This window comes from Pseudorca crassidens, chromosome 11 (assembly GCF_039906515.1).
Source record: "Pseudorca crassidens isolate mPseCra1 chromosome 11, mPseCra1.hap1, whole genome shotgun sequence".
In the NCBI taxonomy this organism is placed as follows: domain Eukaryota; kingdom Metazoa; phylum Chordata; class Mammalia; order Artiodactyla; family Delphinidae; genus Pseudorca; species Pseudorca crassidens.
Window position 1 is genome coordinate 80,136,568 of NC_090306.1, and position 22,530 is coordinate 80,159,097.

General features: G+C 36.6%; 1 protein-coding gene across 6 annotated transcripts in view; it reads right to left on the minus strand.

Moving 5' to 3' along the window:
• Positions 1–22,530, minus strand: part of CEP83 (centrosomal protein 83) — a 117,879-nt gene that overhangs the window by 14,289 nt on the left and 81,060 nt on the right. For 5 of the 6 annotated variants that reach the window (XM_067697559.1, XM_067697558.1, XM_067697557.1 and 2 more), the window contains 6 exons: positions 15,688–15,802; positions 14,272–14,416; positions 14,009–14,158; positions 8,207–8,282; positions 5,385–5,542; positions 3,607–3,736 (listed from right to left, as the gene is read on the minus strand). In XM_067697559.1, coding sequence (XP_067553660.1) covers positions 3,607–3,736; positions 5,385–5,542; positions 8,207–8,282; positions 14,009–14,158; positions 14,272–14,416; positions 15,688–15,802 — 774 coding nt within the window. Of the gene's footprint in view, positions 1–791; positions 855–3,606; positions 3,737–5,384; positions 5,543–8,206; positions 8,283–14,008; positions 14,159–14,271; positions 14,417–15,687; positions 15,803–22,530 lie in introns of all 6 variants that reach the window. The other variant, XR_010932529.1, reaches the window with a different exon arrangement.

A 22,530-nucleotide genomic window follows, 5' to 3' on the forward strand; every position in this document is an offset into this window, starting at 1 on the left:
GTCAAATGTATCTTCTCTTTCTACTCAACTGACACATGGTCTTTATTCCATCATGACAACTCCTCTGTATCCTCTCATAGCTAAAATACTTCATATTTTTCTCTTTCTTCTTATTTAGCACTATATTCTGTTCATTTTTTCCTTTGGAATACTTCTAGGAGTCATCCTTCACCTTCATTCTATATTGCAAGCCCAAATTCCAGACGTCTTACCTCATTTTAAGATTATTATAAATAGCTTCCTGACTAGTCTCCCTGTCTTAAGGCTTTCTTCTCTCTAGCACAGTAGTTCTCAAACTTTAGTGTCCACACAGATCACATGGAAATGACTAATAGATTCTTTAGGTACTGCATGCTATTTTATTTCTCCAATTAGATTATATGGTCATCAAGGGCAGGAATTAATCATGGCTTCTATTTTCCCCTCGGTGTATAAAATAATGCCAGGCCACACAGCATATTCAATAGATATTTTATAACTTCAAGACTATGGTTCATTTCTTTCTCAAAACCGTTCATAACATCTAACCAAGAATTATTTTAGAGATATACCTTAGAATAAAAATAACAAGTTCTCATTTCAAGCGCCTCAAAAGGAAAAGCACAACTCATTGTCCTCATACCAAGAGATCTCTCTTCATACTCACATTTCAACAGTGTGTGGGGAACAACATACAGAGAAGTCATCAATTACAGAAGGGCATTCCAACTCAAGATACCCGGTCCAACTTTTCCAAACAAATCAACACAGCAAAATATCATTGAACAAAGACTCTACCTAAAAACACTTACCAGAAATGACATAATCTCTGTGCTTAGGAGGTTGGAGCTGTAAATGAAGCCATCTTACCTAGCCTGGGGAAAAAAAAATAAAGCTGCTACTCCCCAGTTGTAAGAACCTCTCACAGGAAAGTAACTCTAAAGGACTATGATTTCCGCCCTAGAGTTAATATTTTGTGACTTAATTGAAGCCTTACTACACAAGAAAGTTATGATCTTTGCCATCTAAGAAACTTAAAAGTCTGTTGCAATTTTACAAATCATATTTATATAATCTTATAGCCAACATTTTCATACAGAAGCACTATATTTAACTTGAATGGGAAAAGGGTGTGAGTTTAAAAAATTAATTTTATAGTGATCATTCTGCCACAGGAAACAAGACTCATGTGGATTATGGTTATAATGAAGAGAAAAGCAGTAAAGTATCTCGAATCAAAGAAAGGGGGAAATTAAAAGAGTTAACAGTGCAGAAAAAGCACAGGATTAAGAATAGAAAAATGTAGACTTTAGTCACAGCGTTCCTAACTAGTCAATGATCTTGGCTCCCTACCACTTCAGTTTCCAAATCTGTAAAAACTATCTGAATGCTAAGATCCCCCAGCCCTAAAATTATACATACTTATATACTTTTTACAGTATTTCTATGTCACATGTACTATCTGCTTTTCCACTTTAATTGAGGTAAAGTTGTAAGCCTACAGGGCAGTGCTCCACATAATGGGACAGCTCTGGGTCATAATTTTTACTGCATTGAGTTTAACAATTTCCTGCAACTTAAAACCATTATCCACAGGTCACATTTTTAAAAGTAAAACAGGTGTTTACTATATTCACCCCCATAATTTGGCAGTTATTTCAGTAGGAAAAACATTCATCCTAGGTCAATACTGATGAAAGGTTACTTCGCACGTTTCTTAAAATATCACCTCCTGGGCTTCCCTGGTGGTGCAGTGGTTGAGAGTCTGCCTGCCAATGCAGGGGACATGGGTTTGAGCCCTGGTCTGGGAAGATCCCACATGCCGCGGAGCAACAAAGCCCGTGAGCCAAAACTACTGAGCCTGCGCGTCTGGAGCCTGTGCTCCGCAACAAGAGAGGCCGCGACAGTGAGAGGCCCGCGCACCGCGATGAAGAGTGCCCCCCGCTCGCCGCAACTAGAGAAAGCCCGCGCACAGAAACGAAGACCCAACACAGCCAAAAATAAATAAATAAAATTAAAAAAAAAAAATCACCTCCTCCCCTTTCTGGTATACCTATGATTAGTTGATAACCTCTCTCACCACTGGATGTCACTTTTGCTCCAAAAGAAGTCAACCCAACCTAGCCTCAATAATTAGAATCTGATCTCTAAGACACTTATCTCTAAAACCCCAACAAAAGCGTTTTTTCTGTGAAAGATAAAATCAGCTCTTACAATTTCTTATGATTTCTAGCTAATCTGGCATCAGATGCTTTTAGGATTCAAACAGTACAAGGAAGCATAAGTAGGATTTCGGAGATCATTCCAAGCCGTGAAATAACTTCACTAAAATCCCATCAATACCCATACGCTGCTCAGTACTTATATGGAAAGAAAGAGAGAGAAGTGATACAGGGGGAAAAAACAATGAAACAACAACATAAGTATTTATATTTGAGTATAAAACGCTGGGATCCTATATCGTTAAGTGCTATTTTCTAATCTCAATGTTATACTACTTTTAGCATAATGGAAAGAGAAAAGCAGCATTCATAAAGCAAGAAAGTGGGGAAGTAATGACTTTAAGACTTCTCATGTTGTCACTCCAACTATCAGGATGAATTTGGCAGTTATACCTAATAATGTAAACAGGTAACTAAAAACTGTGTCCTTGATTTCCAAATTCAGAATATGTAAATGATATACAGTTCTCTTCTCTTATGCAAATATGAACAGCTAACCTTACCAATAAACATACAGACATTAAGACACCGGTGTGCCTATGTCTAGAGTACGAATTCCTCTCATTTCAGACCTCCTCACTTCCCCACAACCAACGCCACTACTAAAGGAACTTACCAAATGGAGACATATCCAAATCATTTGTGGGATTTTTTTTTTTAAATACTTCCTTTCCCTTCCCCCAACACACATGCGCCAATCTTACTAAAAATAACTGCTGAATCGCTGCCATGGAGAGCCATGGTTACTGATGGGGCTATGCTACATTCCTTGGGTTTGTTGAGTAGAAAAAAAGTTGTAAACCACTGACTTAGATGAATCATCTGGTTACATTAGTTCCATGATGCCCTGGATACGTCCAAGAAAAGAAAGTTTTTAGGTTCTGGAGAAAATATGCCTGCAAAGATGAAACTTTAAAAAGATCATGGCTGTGGGAACTATCATGGCTGTTTCAGAAGCCAGGGGAGTCCTAGTTCCTTCTGCTGGGGCAATGAGATACTTGCTTCTATATTCCTGAGTTGGAAACAAAAAAGTATTGTAACCACAAAAACAATGTTAAAAGTATTAGTTAAGCACAGTTGAAACAGGCCTAATCACCCTGTAATTTAAGTGCGAATGAGTTAAATGACACTTGTATGGGCTGGTCTAGAAACTTTATCAATGAAAACCACTGTCTCTGTGGAAAAATGCATACTCTGAAAAACTGACTTGTACACAACATTTAGAAATAAACCTGTTGAGCAGTTTGCATTTTCCCAATTTATCTTTACAATGTGACAGCAAAATGTCATGTTTAAATATCAAACTGAACATACCCGTAAAGTCTCAGTTTTAATTATACATCTTATTCTCCTAAAATAGTTATGCTTTTACTCTATAGAAATCACTTTAATGAGAACCACTTGCCTTTTTTTGGGCAATTGCAGCTCGCTGCAATTTCTCCTTAGCTTGATTATACTTTTCTTCTCTGTCAGTGATACGTTCATGAAGCCTATGCTTTTCTTCCAACCACTGTACTTGCTTCTCTTCCAATGCCCTGTCAGAAGAACGTATGCAAAACATGAGATGTTAACTCTTAGAAGAGATATTACCGCAAGTATAATCAAACTCACTACCTACTTCACCCACAGCCTTCATAATCCAACACAGGCATTCTTGCATGGCCACGTATCTGCTATCACCACCATTACTGAGTATTTCCTATGAGCCAGCCACTGGGCTTAGAACAGTACGTGTACTACATCATTTATTCTTCACAGTAACCCCTGAGTTAGGTACGTCTATCATTTCCATTTTATAGCTGAGGAAACTGAGGCTTAGAGCTGTTAACTAACTTGCTTAAAGACTTATACCTAGTTAACGGGGGGACAGGACAAACAACTGATAATCAGCTTTAAACCATGATACCACCAAGCTATTAAAAACTGGGCCTAATAAAGATTGTTTAAAATCAACCTTGGTATCAAGTCTTAATGTGGTATGTTTCCTGGCTAGAGTAAAATTCATATAAATGGTATTTTATAGTAACATCATAACAACTTACATCTTTAAAGCTCTTCTGTATACTTTATGATTTTTAGTATCATCACTACAGGCAGTACAAATGAGATATACAAACCCTGAGGAGTCAGACTGCATGACTAAGGTCAAACAGATTTTAAGTATCTTAGCTGGGATCAAAATCATTCTATTGACCCCAAGTCCAGCTATTTTCTGCTATATAATCCTATGAATAACATTCAGAAACCAATAAGTTAGTTACATTTGCTAGCTATACTATGATTGGAATTCTTAAGCACATTTCAAATCACTTGAGGATCCCAAGATACAAATTCCTATTATTTGCAAAATATAAGCAAAATAATTTGGACCCTGTGGAACATCACAACACATTATGGACAGTTATCTTGCTTACTTCCTTTTCTTGAAATTCAACCACATATATGAGTCCATGGACAAGCCTTAAAATATTAAATAATAGAAAAATAAGGAAAAGGTTTTATGTGGCAAGGTAGCCTTCAGAAGAAAAACTGTGAAAATAATGTTTCATAGATTCAAAAACTTATAATAATGACATGTTATAATAACAAAGCAAATACAAAATAGTAGTTTTCTACCATATATAAACAACATTTTCCAGGGAATATAAGATCTTGGTCACCAAATTCATCTCCCTACCAGTTTACTAGACTGTCTACTACTAAGAGATTTCAAAATCAAAAAATATAAACAAGTAAATGAACTTTTCAAAGGGAAAATCCAAAAGATTATAACTGTAATTCTAAGAAGTAAGCTATACACATCAAAAATTTTGTTTCTGTTCTCTGGCATTCAGAAGAATTTAGATATTTGAAGTAAGAAATGTATTGATTTACTCAATGAATACAGAAGTGTTTCTTTGAAGGTTTTCCTAATACTGTGGGGTCAGGCAGAATTTTAAAAGGTTTTCTTCCCTAGATGTCTATTTTCTTTTCTTTTTTTTTTTTTAAATCAATTCAAGAGTCCATAAAGCTCATCTCTAGAAACAGAAAATACATTACCTAAGACCACTGTACACTGTCAATGCAGTATTTGTAACTAGTTCCCAAAATACAGTCAACACTGGAATCATCATTAAAAGAACTATATATAATATAGCAGAAAGAAGAAACAGTTTGTACATAAAAAAAAAGAGCAAACTCTACTTTTCAACTTCTAGTTGTGCTTTTTCAGCTTGGCTTCTTAAATTTCGGCATTCCTGTTTTAACCTCTCCACCATTTCCTTCAGTGTTTGGTTTGAATTCAGCAACTCATTCTCTGACTGTGCAAGTGAGGTCACTTGGATCTGCAAACTATTGATTTGCTTAAAAGAGAAGAAAGAAGAGAAATATAAGGCCACTAAACAAATGCAATAGAATATGAGAGACACAGAGGACACTAAGCATCTTCCCTCACATATGCCACACCCAACTGATGTGCCCTTCAGGACACCCTGAAATGAAATTATAAAAAGCACCAGCATTAGAGAAATGCAAATCAAAACTACAAGGCGATATCATCTCACACCGGTCAGAATGGCCATCATCAAAAAATCTACAAACAACAAATGCTGGAGAGGGGGTGGAGAAAAGGGAACCCTCTTGCACTGTTGGTGGGAATGTAAATTGATACAGCCACTATGGAGAACAGTATGGAGGTTCCTTAAAAAACTAAAAATAGAACTACCATACAGTCCAGCAATCCCACTACTGGGCATATACCCTGAGAAAACCATAATTCAAAAAGAGTCATGTACCACAATGTTCACTGCAGCTCTATTTACAAAAGCCAGGACATGGAAGCAACCTACGTGTCCATCGACAGACGAATGGATAAAGAAGATGTGGCAGATATATACAATGGAATACTACTCAGACATAAAAAGAAAGGAAACTGAGTTATTTGTAGTGAGGTGGATGGACCTAGAGTCTGTCATACAGAGTGAAGTCAGAAAGAGAAAAACAAATACCATATGCTAACACATATATATGGAATCTAAAAAAAAAAAAAAAAAGGTCATGAAGCACCTAGGGGCAAGACGGGAATAAAGATGCAGACCTACTACAGAATGGACTTGAGGACACGGGGAGGGGGAAGGGTAAGCTGGGACGAAGTGAGAGAGTGGCATGGACATATATACACTACCAAATGTGAAATAGATAGCTAGTGGGAAGCAGGCGCATAGCACAGGGAGATCAGCTTGGTGCTCTGTGACCAGCTACAGGGTGGGATAGGGAGGGAGGGAGATGCAAGAGGGAGGAGATATGGGGACATATGTATATGTATAACTGATTCATTTTGTTATAAAGCAGAAACTAACACACTATTGTAAAGCAATTATACCCCAATAAAAACGTTAAAAAAAAAAAAAAGGCAGCAGCATTAGGATCGTATCTTAATATAACCAGAGACCATCAAGAACCCTATTCCTCAATCTGCCACTGAGTCCTCTCTCTTCTTCCCCAAATAAGCAGGCCAGAAGAGGTACTAGAAATGGGGAGAAGTGTCATTAGAAGGAGAGCAGGGAGGTGAGCAAAGAGAATCCAAATATTAGTCTCCTAGCCTCCGAGGAAAGAACAGATTTTAAAAGGTAAGCTGGGAAAGCTGCTAAGAAAATCCATTCTCCCACTCCCACAACATTGTGATTAGCAACCCTTCCAAAGGTTCTGCTCTCTGAATAGTCAGGAATCATAAATGCAGGTAGGATCATTCTCACATTGTTTTTGAGTAGTTTTTAAGCATTTTATAGAGTGTTGGGCAGAAGAAAGATGCTCTGAGAAACCTAATGAATGGTAGGGATTCCTTGGCCTCTAGAACCATTTATCAAACTCTGAAATGTCAGGCTTCTTCATCCCAGTTTAGCTTTATCTGGGAGTACTTTTTCTCATGAAAAGTAGCTAATTATCTAGTTACAGATTAACAGGCTAGGAGATTCACATTGCTCTTAGGTCTTATCCAAATAATTCATTTGGGACATATTTACACCTAATTCTTGCAAAAGCCATTTTACCAATTAATAAACAAGTATTCATTTTTCTTTCACTTTCTTCTACCTCTCTAAGCCATTCTCTTGAGAGAAGTTTGGAGGCAGAGAGTCAAGTGACTTCAGATCAAAAGAATCCATTACAAGACTCAAGAGCCAAAAGAAACCAGATTCTTTACGCAATAAATGGGAAATAATTCCATTACTTCCTGATGGTAGCAAAGCCACATACAGAACTGTATAGGTCCAAAGAGCAACTGTCAGAAGAATAAAGTAAAAAGGTATGTCTCAGATTTCCATTTTAGAATGAATTTCTCCATGAAGAACTATTCAGTCCTTTTAACTGCAGCAGTAAATATAAAACTTGTATTACAGCTGGTTGAACAAGCAACTTTCAAAGAGCTTAATACTTCTCCATATCTACAGGATGACAGAAAGCCCAATGTCAATGAAACTAGATAACTCCTCTCAGACTATCACACATTATGCCCTCCTACTTGGAACTTAGAAACCATAACTATACATGCAAAGCAATGCCAGCTAGCATGCAAGCATAAATCCTAAAAATGGAATTTTCACTCCTCATAATGTTTTGCCCATATAAATCTTTCCCAAACCCAAACAACTTTAATTAAAATATGAATTTCCTTCCATAAATACAACTCTTAGATTTCATAGGGATATAATAAAAAATAGCTCATGGAATAAGAAAATGCAAAGTTACAAGTCAATCACACAAGTAATTCAAAATACTGCCCTTTAAACTATAATTTAAAAAAAATTCATCATGAGCCGCAGCATATAAATATCTTAAGAAAAACAAAAGAAGCTTACTAAACAAGAGCTTAAAGAGGTCTAAACACTTTACATATCAACTTCATCAATTCATTATCAATTGGAGTGATATTTTCAGAATATTTATATATACAATTCCAATAAAGATTCAAAAACAGATTTAAAGAAGCACTTAAAAAAGTAAAAGCAAAATGTTTGCTAAAATAATACCTGTTTCAGGTCAGAATTTTCATTTTTTTCTTTCTCTGCATTTTCAATATTCACAATTTGTTGTTGAAGTTTTAACCTAAAAATCACAACCCAACAAAAGACATTACTAAAAATCCAGAGTTCATATATTTCACTGAATTAGACAATCATATTATTGAGTGCCCATATTGACACAAGGCGCTGTGCTATATAAAGTGGTAGATTCAAAGACAAAGATTTTGACTTCAGGCAACTAAGCTGTGTCCACATATAATTAAAATGTAACGAATTTCTGCTTTTGCTATGGAAAAATCTACAAACTATGGGCATAGAGAAGATGAGAAATCAAGTCTATCTAGAAGGATGAGAGACTACTACATGGAGACAAAACTCTGGTGGGTAGGATCTTGATAAACACAGGGAACAGCCTGAAAAAATGGCTTTGGTGGAGGAGTGCCTAGTGGGTCAGTAAGGCAGGAGAAAGGAGTCCAGTTTAGGAGACGCTATCTTACAGCCATGCAGTATTTCACAATTTACAAAATGCTTTCAGATATACTGCTACTTCACCTTCACTCTACTGGGTTATAGAGCTCCTAAATGTATCCTAAATGCCTACCATGATGTCTATAGTATAACAGGCATTTAATTAAGGTTGGCCAATTGTAGTAATTTCTCATAACAGTTGTATGGAAGTAAGCAGAGTCACCTTTATAATTCCAGATAATACAGAAAAAGAGGTTGAGGCTTAGCAAAGTTAGGCCCAAATCACACAGCTACCAAGTAGCCAAATCAAGATGAGACCCAGGTCTTCTCACACCCAAGTAAGTATCTCTGTCTCCCACTTCATTATGCCGTAATTATACTGATTTTAAATTCAGAATTTAAAAGAAAACTATCTAGTACAGACACCATACTGTATTCTATAAAATATGAGTTTTCATCCCTGAGATGAATGCACACTTACACAATTTGTGTCCTTTTCAAAAGGAATGATACATTCTCAGCCAAAACCTTAAAACACAGTGTATCCCTGGTGACCAAGGGACTAACTAACCTCATGAGAAAGACTATACACTTAATTAGCTCTGACAGGATAAGCCCTCAAACTTCCCTTTTAAAAATCCTTCATTTACCTCAAATATAATTTGCTTGGCACGTACTAGATATAGTTTAGCATTATTAGCATGCCTTTTCAACCCAATTAGAAATGCTTCTTGGGAAGACAATATTCTCAAAGGCCTAGGGCTGTGCTTTAAACACTAATACCCTGAGAAAACCATAATTCAAAAAGAGACATGCACCACAATGTTCACTGCAGCACTATTTATAATAGCCAGGACATGGAACCAACCTAAATGACCACTGACAGATGAACGGATAAAGAAGACGTGGCACATATACAAAATGGAATATTACTCAGCCATAAAAAGAAACAAAATTGAGTTATTTGTAGTGAGGTGGATGGACCTAGAGTCTGTCACACAGAGTGAAGTCAGAAAGAGGAAAACAAATACAGTATGCTAACGCATATATATGCAATCTAAAAAAAAAAAAAAGGTACTGATGAACTTAGTTGCAGGGCAGGAATAAAGAGGTAGACATAGAGAACAGACTTGATGACATGGGGTGGGAGGGTGAAGCTGGGGCGAAGTGAGAGTAACATCGACATATATACACTACCAAATGCAAAATAGTTGGCTGGTGGGAAACAGCAGCATAGCACAGGGAGGTAGGCTCGGTGCTTTGCGATGACCTAGAGGGGTGGGATAGACACGGTGGGAGGGAGGCTCAAGAGGGAGGGGATATGGGGACATGTGTATGCATATGGCTGATTGGCTTTGTTGTGCTACAGAAACTAACATGGTATTGTGAAGCAATTATACTCCAATAAAGATCTATTAAAAAAAAATTCAGTAAGTATCTGTTGTTGGACTGAATGAACCAACCCAAATCCTGGATTACACATTTAAATGCACAAGGTGGTTGGACAATATGATATGGAAGAAACAATAAAATACACTGCTCCTGAGATATTTACATACAAACACCAGAAACAATGGACCTAAAGGAAGAGGACCAGTCTTGCTCTTCCTGTGCTCCTTTGACAGTACCAATCATACTCTTATTCTGTAATTCTAGCTATACTATTACTCCCTCAAACTTTCTGGGCATTTCTCCCTTAAATGTTTAAGGTTGTTATTAACTTGGAGCTTTTAGGTTACCGAGTTAGTAAAGGTTTCTTTCTACAAAACCATGGAGATGAAAATAGGGGAGAAAACACCATGGGTCCTAGCTCCAGTCCAGAGTTAGAAAACTTAGGCCCCAAGTATATCTTAGCTCTGGTTGAGATTTTGGATACACATGATAAATGAACAAGAAACAAGACTGAGTTATGAAAGCATTAGTGGCCTGAATACTTTCTAAATAATTATGTAGATATGAAGAGAAACAAAAATGCCCTACCTATAAAAACTGAAGCCAAAGAAACCACTGGTGAAGAGTATCTGACTATCATTAAACGTGAAAGGAGTAAGAACACCATTTTGGTAGACTATAAGAGATGATCTACAAAATTTTCTTCAGTTCACTTTGCTGAAGCAGTGCTGGGTTAGAATTCATAACTGATAGGAGATTTTTGATTTTTTTTAAGAAGAAAATTAGTCCATGATTTAAGATCATTACATTTAGGATTCTAAGGGATAATTACATTTTACAAATAAAAAGTAACCTTAGGGGCTTCTCTGGTGGCGCAGTGGTTGAGAGTCCGCCTGCCGATGCAGGGGACACGGGTTCATGCCCCGGTCTGGGAAGATCCCACATGCCGCGGAGCGGCTGGGCCTGTGAGCCATGGCCGCTGAGCCTGTGCGTCCAGAGCCTGTGCTCCGCAATGAGTTAACATACTGCTCAAGAAACTATCATTCAAATCTTTTTTTTGTGTGTGATACACAGGCCTCTCACTGTTGTGGCCTCTCCCGTTGTGGGAGAGGTATTGTAATTACCTGTATTACCTGTAATTACCTGTATTAAAAGGTATTGTAATATTTTTGTCCATAAGGGACACATTTAAAATAAAACAATAAATAAAGCTGAAAATAAAGTGAAAAGATGTACCACAAATATGAACAAAAGGAAAGAAACAGTAGAAATGTTAATATTAAACCATATAAAATTCAAGATAAAACATTAAAGGAAAAATAACAAGTAACCATGAATATATATGCACCTAAAAAAATCTACAGCAACAGCTGTCAGAAATCTATGAAAAAACAGATCAACAATTGTAAAATAAAACAGGAGTAATAACAATATCAAACAAGGTGGAATTCAAGCAAAAAAAATTAAATGACAAAAAGAAAAGTGCTTTTAAATGCTAAAAGCCACAATTCATAATTAAAGTATAACTGTTATGATTATCTATATACCAAATAATATATCAATCACCTATGAAGCAAAAAAATTACAAGAAATTTAAGGAGTTATAGATAGAAACACACTAACACAATAATAGGAGACTAATATATCACTCTTTGTACAAGACAAATGAAGTGGACAAAAAAAAGTATACAGAAGACCTGAACATCATAGTTAGTAAGGTAGATCTTATGGATGTATATTTCAAACTTTATACTCATAATTGAGTACTTTCTTTACTAGTCCTTATGTAACACTCATAAAAATCAATCATGTATTACAGGTCTGAGACTGAGATAAGGCAAGTGAGGTGCCCAGAGTGAAAAATTTAAGGAGACTCACCCCAGGTTTCCTGCAAGTCCAATGTCAACACATAAGAGTGAGTACCTCTTTAAATTTTGCACCCTGGGTGCCTCACTGGCTTTACCGTAGTCCTGGCCTTGATATATTAGGTCACAAGGAAAACATTAGAGTGTTCCATAAAGCAGAAATAACAGAATCAATACTCTGATCACAATGAAATAAAACTAAAATTTAACAACAAAATAAACAAGAAAGCCCTATCACCTGGAAATTCAAAATCCTTCAATCACTTACCCGTGATTGTATTTGGAGACAAGGCCTTTAAAGAGGTAACGAAGGTTAAATGAGGTTATATGGGTGGGTCCTAATCCTATGACTGGTGTCCTTATAAGAGGGAGAGGTACCAGGGATACATGCACACAGAGGAAAGCCCCTGTGAGGACACAGTAAGAAGGCAACCAATCTGCAAGCCAAGGAGACAGGCCTTAGGAGAAACTAAATCTGCTAACACATTGAGCTCTGAGGCTTCTAGCCTCCAGAACTGTAAGAAAATTAATTTCTGTTGTTTAAACTACCCTGTCTATGGTATTTTGTTGTGGCAGCCCTAGAAAACTATTAGTTTCACCTTCTATTAAACAACTATACCTTCTATTGCTTCTTGGGTGAAAAGGAAGATGCAAATTGAAATTAGGGAATTTCTAAAAAATAATGATAATTAAAACACTGCATATCAAAATCTATATGATACATTTAAAAAGCAGTGATAAGAAAATTCTCAGCATGATATTTTTACCAATAAAGATGAAAGAATGAACATTAGTTGAATTAAATTCCCAACTCAAAAAATTTTACTCCAATAAAGATCTATTGAAAAAAATACTATCAAAAAAATAAAACCTACTTAAATCCTCAAAAAAACACACCAAAACCAAAAAATGAACAAGTAAACTAAAAGGAAATACAACATATACAACATGACGTTAGAAAACTAAGAACCCACAAAGCAGCTAGTAGAAAATACGTGACTTCTGTAAGGTCACAGGATACAAGGTCAATACATAAAAATCAACTATATTTCTTAAACATTTTTTATTTCTTTAATGTTGTATCTATTTTATTTATTTTATTTTTGGCTGCACTGGGTCTTTGTTGCTGTGCGCGGGCTTTCTCTAGTTGCAGCGAGCGGGGGCCACTCCTCGTTGCAGTGTATGGGCTTCTCATTGCAGTGGCCTCTCCCGTTGCGGAGCACGGGCTCTAGGAGTGCAGGCTTCAGTAGTTGTGGCACACAGGCTCAGTAGTCGTGGCTCACGGGCTATAGAGTGCAGGCTCAGTAGTTGCGGCACACAGGCTTAGTTGCTCTGTGGCATGTGGGATCTTCCCAGACCAGGGCTCGAACCGGTGTCCCCTGAGTTGGCAGGCGGATTCTTAACCATTGTGCCACCAGGGAAGCCCCTCAACTATATTTCTATATGTCAGCAATAAACAATTAGAAAGTAAAATTTTAAAACATAACTCCACTTATAATCACATAAAAATGCTTAGAATTATAATGTAATACAATATGAGCATGATATATACAATGAACACTACAAAACTCTGATGACAGAAATTAAAGATGATCTGAATACATGGAGAGATAAGCCATATTCATGGATTGGACAGACTCAATACTGTTGAGATGACAACTCTTCTCAAACTGAGCTACAAATTCAGTGCAATCCCAATCAAAATCTTAAGCCTTTTTGAAAATGGTTATAAGCTGATTATTTACAAGGAAAGGCAAAGGACCTAGAAGAGCCAAAACAATCTTGCCAAAAAAGAACAAGGTAGAAGACTTGCACTACCTGAATCAAACTTACTATGAAGCTACAGTAGTCAAGAGAGTGTGATATTGCTGTCAAGACAGACATACAGATAAATGGAATAGAACAGAGTCCAGAAACAGACACACTCACATATGGCCAACTGAAACCAACAAAGGTATCAAAATAATTCAGATATGGAGATCTGGGTGAAAATTATATGCGAATACTCTGTACTAGTTTTACAATGTTTTGTTGGCTATGAGATTATTTCAAAATGAAGTTTAAAAAAATATGCATATATAACCTAATACTCTGAAGTTCCCTCCTGGCCGACTCTTCTGCCATCTGTGAAGCTCGCAATCTCTCTTCACACTGATCCTTTTCAGATTGCCTCCTGACATCATGTTCCACTTTCATTTTCTCTAAATCCGCTAATCTGCTCTCAAGTTCTAGCCTAAAACAACAGATGATAATTATATTACAAGAACTACAATAAGGATGATATGACAGCAAAATGTTTTCATCTGCAAGGAGATTTAACACAAAATAAGGTAATTAGGTACTTACTTTTCATCTTGTAATACCACAAGTTTTTGGTAACCTTCTTCTTTGGCAGCTTGTACTTTACGTATTAATTCACGGTCCTTTTCTACTAAAAGCACTTTGTGGTGTTCAACAGCTGATGTGAGAATTTCATTGTCTGACTGTAATCCTAGTATTTTTTTTAAAGGAGAAAACTGTACTGTATTCAATGTTATTAAGAAGAAAAATTGCAATTAACAGCAAATATTCGTAAGCTGGTAAGACGAAAGAATATAGAAAGTAAGTCTCTCCAGATACACATCTCAAAGATCTTTACTTTGTTGGTAAACTTTTCTTAACGAAAAAGACTACTACTCAGACTTAATTTGTCATTTTATTAAGCACTCACACAGAAACACTTTAACAAAAGGTTATATACATTTACTCATTTGGATCGTGAGAGCTGGGGACATCAACCTGGGTAATATTGAAAAGAGGTTTAAATACTTAACTTCTAAAAGGGTTCTGTAACCTAAATCCCACAGACAGCATCATCATAAAGCTAGCTGGAAAGCAGAGTGAATAAAATCACAGAAGCTTTTGAAACTTGTCAGAACTGTTAGATATCTAATACAAATTGGACACTTTCAAGTTTGTCCAATGAATTCACAAATTTTCCTCGTAATGAAATGACAAGTATTTTGCATATGGAATAACTAAAACAAATTCATATCTAACTCAAAGTTTAAAAAGAATGCAAAACTGGATCTCAAACTCTTTAAGTTCCAAAGAAAATATGCTCCCTAACTCTATGAAAATCCGTGAGTCAACATCAAGTAGAAATTAATAATGAAAATAGTCATTCATCATAAGCTCTGTCTGAAACTGAAACTGGAGGCCAGTTCAACTAGAGACCAACTTCATGACAGCTGCAGGTCCAGGCAGCTTATTTAAGTACTTAATAAAAGTCAGAAATAATATAATTTCTGAGAAATCTTGATGAGAAGGACATTCTAAGACTAAATTGGAGTTTAAAAATAAGCTTAGGCTGAACTAGGCCCAATAACTGGCCTAGGGTCTACATAAAAAAAATTTTAAACTTAAAAATTGGACCTGGAACCCACTTATATATTCTTTAGATTTTAAATGGTCTGATATTAATAATCACATGATCTAAACAGATTTTAAGTTATATACCCAGGAAGTATGGAATCCGATCTATAAAGTTTCACTTAATTTATGTATTAATCAAATAACAATGATATAACCATAAGATTGTTTTTTTAAAGTTACATCACAGAATGAACATTTAACATACAAATAAAAACAATACATATGTGTGCTCTAAAATTAAAATTCAATTAAGCTTAAAATTGGAAATAAACTTCAGTTTGCTCTATTTTAGTAATTTGAGTTTATATGTGAAAGTAACAGTAAAAAGCATGGGAAATCATATATTACCATCCAGTTCACTTTGAATTTTATTCCTTTCTCTTTCTAGCTCACTCTTAGCTCTTGCTGCCTCCAGTTTGATGTCTGTTATTTCTAGTTTGTTTGAATGTTTAAGTTCTTTTACCTGTTGATAATTAGAAATTGAAATTACTATTGGTCATTTTCTTGCCACTAAATGCTAACCCAAAAACATTAGTAGAAATGAGAAAACACTTTGGTAGCAGAGTATAGAGTATAAGCACCTTCCAGCAGGGAAGATGCTTCAGTTCCTGGAACAGTACTCAGCACCAAGAAAACAGTCTGTTCCTAACAGAATTGAGTCATTTCTTTCAATAGCAGGGTGGGGTCATCGGGCTTAATCTTGCCTTTAAAGGCTTAACTGCAAGTACCTAAAATCCAATAGTCAATGACTGAAACATCCTCAGGGAAAAAAAAATTGAAACCTTCCTCTAAAAAAAACTGCTGGTGACAAAATGGCATTTTAGGTATAAGGAACAGCATATAAAATGTTATAAAGGTAGAACGCCACCTGGTCTGCTTGGAAAACAATGAACAATGTGTCATAGATAGAGCAGAGGAAGATGTGAAAACTGTGGAGTGGCAGGGAATAAACTTTATATGCCATACAAAAGGGTTGTATGTCCTCTTAGCTGCTGAAGGTGGCACAATCAACTTTGTTTCAGAAAGTTAACTCTAATTGCAAGTGTGCTGGATCAAGAAACTGAAAGTAAAGAAACCAATTAAGAGGCAAAGGACTAACAAAGGGGACAAGAAAGAATAATCTATTGAAGTTGGTGACTAAATAGTGTGTGTGTGTGTGTGTGTGTGTGTATGCTGGTAGTGGGATAAACAAGTACAAAATGTATGAATCTAATTTAAACCTTTATTGCCAAAACCTGATTCTTTTAAAGCCCCAAGGTGAATGTAACTAATTGTCAATATTTTACATATAATTAACCACATACCAATCTCAGCTTTTCCCTGAGACATTCCTTTTGAAAGCTGAATAATTATAGTTCATAAGTGGTATTCCTTAGGCTTCCCTCGTGGTGCAGTGGTTAAGAATCTGCCTGCCAATGCAGGGGACACGGGTTTGAGCCCTGGTCCGGGAACATCCCTCATGCTGCGGAGCAACTAAGCCTGTGCGCCACAACTACTGAGCCTGCACTCTAGAGCCCGCAAGCCACAACTACTGAGCCCACGTGCCACAACTACGGAAGCCCGCGTGACCTACAGCCCATGCTCCACAACAAGAGAAGCCACTGAAATGAGAAGCCCGCACACCGCAACGTAGAGTAGCCCCTGCTCACTGCAACTAGAGAAAGCCCGCATGCAGCAACGAAGACACAATGCAGCCAAAAATAAACAAAAAATTTTTTTAAAGTAGTATTCCTTTGTTCATTCAATAAATATTTATTGAGCACCTATTATGTGCCCTAGCACTGTCTTAGGAGCTGGGGATACAGCAGCAAACAAGAAAGCTTTGTCTAATCATCTGTACTACTCTCTTAACAGTTTCCATATCCCTGCCCTTTGGTGAGGTGCTTCTAAAATTAGGTACAGTACTATATAATGAGGATTTAACCAGTACGGATATAAAGGTTAGATAAACCTGCATTCTGACATATTATACTAATGTATAAAACCATGAAATCAGAGGAGAAAATCACAAATATATACAAGCCAAATCTGTAAAATATAAGATGGTGGTAACAAGAGGGTAAAGGATAATTTACTTGAGTGCAATAAAAGGCTATAAAAACTAGAGATGGGAGTTAGAAATAAATCAGGAAGAGGTCCTAGAGCCAAAGAGGGTGAAGATGAGAAACAGAAGTGTCTTACTGGAGGAGACTCCATCTATGAAAGGTCTTGGAAACATAACAAGGTTTCCTGCAAATTCCTCACTTAAAGGAAACAAGAAAGTCAAGTACTGTGCTGCCTTTGTACTGCTAATAACCACACTAAGACACAAATTAACCTGTAGATTTTCAAATGACACAACACAAAATGAATATCTTGTGCTGACATCAGATTTGCATTTTTAAATCTTTCTGAAGTTCTTTTCTATGAAAGCAAGTCTCATTGAACAATGTTTACAAAGCAGCTTTGAAATACTTTCAGAGCAGCTAAAAAATTGTATTTATTTTAAAATTTAAACTTTCTATAGATTGGGTTTTTATAATTTCATGGACAGAATTTATAAATGCTTTAAAATTTGGAAGAAATACAACTACAATGAAAATCTACTTTCTATGACAAATGTAATCATAACCTGCTATTATACACTAACTGTAGAAGGTTTGAATGACACAGCAGTTCATTAGCAAACCACATTGTAGCTGCTTTATATATGAGGTGGAAAATCAGAGCCATCTTATTTTGTAGAATCTTTCAACGAGAAGAACTACAAAATATATAAAAAACATATTTCTTAATTCATTCACTGAGATTTACTGAAATGAGAAAACATTTTTCAATTAAACTATAATCAGTGAAACTGAAAGAACACTGATCGGAAGTCAAACGACAAGTCTATCTTCAGAACTACTTCTATTATTAAAGTAGTGGTATATGCTCAAGCAACATGCGTTCAAATTAACTTATTTATGGACCCGGATGAGTTTTTCTCTAGTGCCACATTTCTAAAATACTGAAATACTGAATGCACTCACACTAATAGTAATTAACTTCCAAAATGATATTAAAATTATTTTATTTATTAAAAATGGAAAAACGTATATGAATATTTATTAGATACGATGAATAAAAACACTTTCTATGAGTAATATGAACCAAATCCCAAATAGTTATAATAAAGTTTCTTTCTGCCTCTAGATTCCTAGTTCTTAACTTTTGTAATCAAGCATCAAAAATCCTAGGAAAACTAGGGATCTTTTCTTAAATAAAATGCACAATGTTAAAATGCTGCAAATAATTTGAAGAGATTTACAATCTTCTTAAGCTTCCGTGTGCCAAGCTACCCTGTTCTGCTTTTTATTTTTCCACAATATGTTTTCCATGTAGATTCTGGTCTTTACATTGTGAATTTGCTTTATGCTTTTGATACAACAGAAGTACTCAGAATATTAGCTAGTACTAATAAAACTTTAAGAAATGTAACGAAGTAGCAACAGTAAGCATTTTATAAGGGTTCAGAATCTGTTAATTACACACACACACACACACACACACACAAAGAAAACAATATATGTAAGCCAGAAATTCAAATAAAGTTGAAAAAATGTATTGCTCAAGAAGCTCTTGATGTAAATTCCAAAGAGACAGTACTCAAACTCTGATCTTTTTCAAAGGTCTGAGATGGTATGACCTCATAAACTTAGCTAATAAGGTAATTCTGTGGGATGACTTCCTTAAAACTGTACATTTTATTGGAGTTCTAAAGCTCAAACACCTCATAACAGGAAGAATTTATCTCATTGAATATTAGATATCTTTAAGGTCATCATTTTTAGGCCATCTTTGGTAATACTTTTTAATCCAAGACACCGATAGTCACAATGACATAACTGTTCAAAAACCTAACAAACATTTACAAATTTGAATAACTTAGACAAATACACCCCAGGTGTTCCTCTGCATTGCAAACAACCATTTGTGAGAATTGCAAAATGTGGATGAAAATTTCAAGTTGCAAAGATAACTCTGACAATGTTTGAAACATTATTTTAAAATTTAACCTTCCAATGAAATCTTTTTATATGCAAGATCTCAAATGAAAACTTGGTCTGTCTGAAGTTGGTGGGTGGTTTTTAATAAACCATTTATATGCATAATAATGCAAGTATGCCTTTAAAAAGACAGGCAACTCTTAGCAATCTGTGTTAATAAACATACAATCTGGAAGTGTAAAAGAGTATGTATTTGCCATAGAAAAAACTGGGTAGACTATCTCCCAAGGGTGGCATCTAATACATCTAATATTATGGCTTTGGCTTTTCAGGCACAGAAATCAAATTTTGTCACCACACTTAAAGACCACTCTCAAGGTTGAACTCACATTACTAAAGTTTACAAAGAGTGATCTATAAAACCAGAATGTCAGTTTATTAATTGCGAGAAAAAACTATAATGGAAACTAGAATACTCTAACTCTGAAGGACCAGTGCGTTCTCTCTCCCTGTAGACAAAATTACAGAGGAAATCACATAACAGTCAGAAAGTTGCTTAGGGCTCACGCAGTCAGAACAAAAGGAATGGGATGAATCGATTATTTCATGGCCACAAACTAAAATAGATTGAGGTATTCCTTTCCACAGTAAGAATGATCTCTTCAATGGGACCAGAATACTCACACTCTGCCAACTAAAACTCTCTCTTGCCTCTGTCATAAACACTGTTTGACTGTGGACAAGGAATTTACGATGAATGCATTACTCCTCTAGATAAGTTCATATATTTCTACCAGGCTACAATAAATTCCCTCTGGTCTAGAAACCATTTTGTTTTTTAAGGTGATTTTACATAACTCTGCTCTGACAGAAATATAATACATGATCTCACTGATTCAGACATCAGTCTTATTTTCAAGTTCTTAGAGCTGACCCAAGTACTACTAATAATAGCTAATATTCAGGTGATTATTATAAGACCTTATGCTAAGTGCTTTATGCATAATATCTCATTTAATCTCTGCCACACTCTATAAAGTAGGTATTAGTCTGTTTTATAAAGGAAAATGCTAAAGTCTTCAGAGAGAAATTAAATTGCCCAGGTCACACAGCTAGCAAGGGGAAGAAATGGAATTTGAATATGTCTGACTCTAGAGCTGATATTCACTGCGGTATTCTATAAAATACTTTCATCATTGCTATCCTACTTCTGGTTACTGGATTCCTTATATACATTGCATTTGAGGGGGAAAAAAACCTCTAAGTTCCTGGGAAAAAGGTGTTCAAACCATTATATTCTTTTAAAAATAACAAATGCGGGCTTCCCTGGTGGCGCAGTGGTTGAGAGTCCGTCTGACGATGCAGGGGACACAGGTTCGTGCCCCGGTCTGGGAAGATCCCATGTGCCGTGGAGTGGCTGGGCCCGTGAGCCATGGCCGCTGAGCCTACGCATCCGGAGCCTGTGCTCCACAACGGGAGAGGCCACAACAGTGAGAGGCCCGCGTACCGCAAAAAATAAATAAATAAAATAAAATAACAAATGCAGATCATGCTGCTGCTATTAATTTACTCATTTAACAAATATTTATTGTCTACTGTGTGCCAGCACTGTTCCAGGAGCCAGAGATACAACAGTAATAAAAGCAATGTCCCTGCTGTCTTGGAGCTTATATTTGAGGCAAAGGGAGTAGAAAAGACAAAAATAAACAAATATATCAGATGGTGTTAAGAGCTATGAAGAAATATAAAGCAGGTAAAAAAGATAGAGAATAAGGCAGAGGAAGAAGGAAGATGGTATTTTACAAAGTGAAGAAAAAAAAGTCCTCTCTGATAAGGCAACATCAGAAATGGGTGAGGAGGGGCTTCCCTGGTGGTGCAGTGGTTAAGAATCCACCTTCCACTTCAACTATGAATGTTGACTACAAACCATCGTAGTATTAACAGTACCTGTGACAGATATTTTCATATCATATTACATTTTTTGTAGATATTTCAAAATATCATTAATACTTATCACTGCTTCAAAATTACAGTAATTTTTAAACTCATCATGAGATTTGGTTTTAATGCATTAATAAACATATTTCTGTATCAAAAAAACAAACAAACAAACAAAACACAGAATCCACCTGCCAATGCAGGGGTCACGGGTTCGATCCCTGGTCCGGGAAGATCCCACATGCTGTGGAGCAACTAAACCTGTGCACCCCAACTACTGAGCCTGAGCTCTAGAGCCTGCGAGCCACAACTGCTGAGCCTATGTGCCACAACTACTGAAGCCCACATGCCTAGAGCCCATGCTCCGCAACAAGAGAAACCACCTCAATGAGAAGCCTGCGCACCACAACGAAGAGTAGCCCCCGCTCGCCACTAGAGAAAAGCCCGCATGCAGCAACGAAGACCCAACGTGAGCAAAAATAAATTAATTAATTAAAAAAAAAAAGAAATGGGAGAGGAAGAAAGCTATATACATATGTGAGGGAAGACCATGCAAGGTGGGCAAGTGCAAAGGCCCTGAGGTAGAAGTAAGCTTGCTCAAAGAAGAGTGAGAAGGCCTGTGAGGCTAGAGCAAAGTGAACGGGAGGGAAAATGGACTATGACGGCTGAGCAAAGATTGCAGGGGCCAGATCACACAGAGCTCTGACAGGGTAGAGAGTAAAGAGACCAATTAGGAGGCTATTGTAAAAACTGGACTAGAGTGGTCACAATGAAAGCCGTTAAGAATTGGTCAGGGGCTTCCCTGGTGGTGCAGTGGTTAAGAATCCGCCTGCCAATGCAGGGGACACAGGTTCAAGCCCTGGTCCGGGAAGTTCCCACACGCTGCAGAGCAATGAAGCCCGTGCGCCACAACTACTAAGCCTGCACTCTAGAGCCCCAAAGCCACAACTACTGAGTCCTCGTGCCCCAACTACTGAATCCCGCACGCCTAGAGCCCGTGCTCCGCAACAAGAGAAGCCACCGCAATGAGAAGCCCACGCATCGCAACGAAGAGTAGCCCCTGCTCACCGCAAGTGGAAAAAGCACGCACGCAGCAAGGAAGACCCAACACAGCCAAAAATAAATAAATAAATTAAAAAAAAAAAAGAACTGGTCAGTTTCTACATGTATTTGGAAGGTAGAATAAGATCAAAAAAGAGACTTCAATGTAGGGAACTAAGCTACTGAAGCACAAAATTCCTTTGTTATTATACAGTCTCAAGCATTCTAAAGAATAAAGCAAATA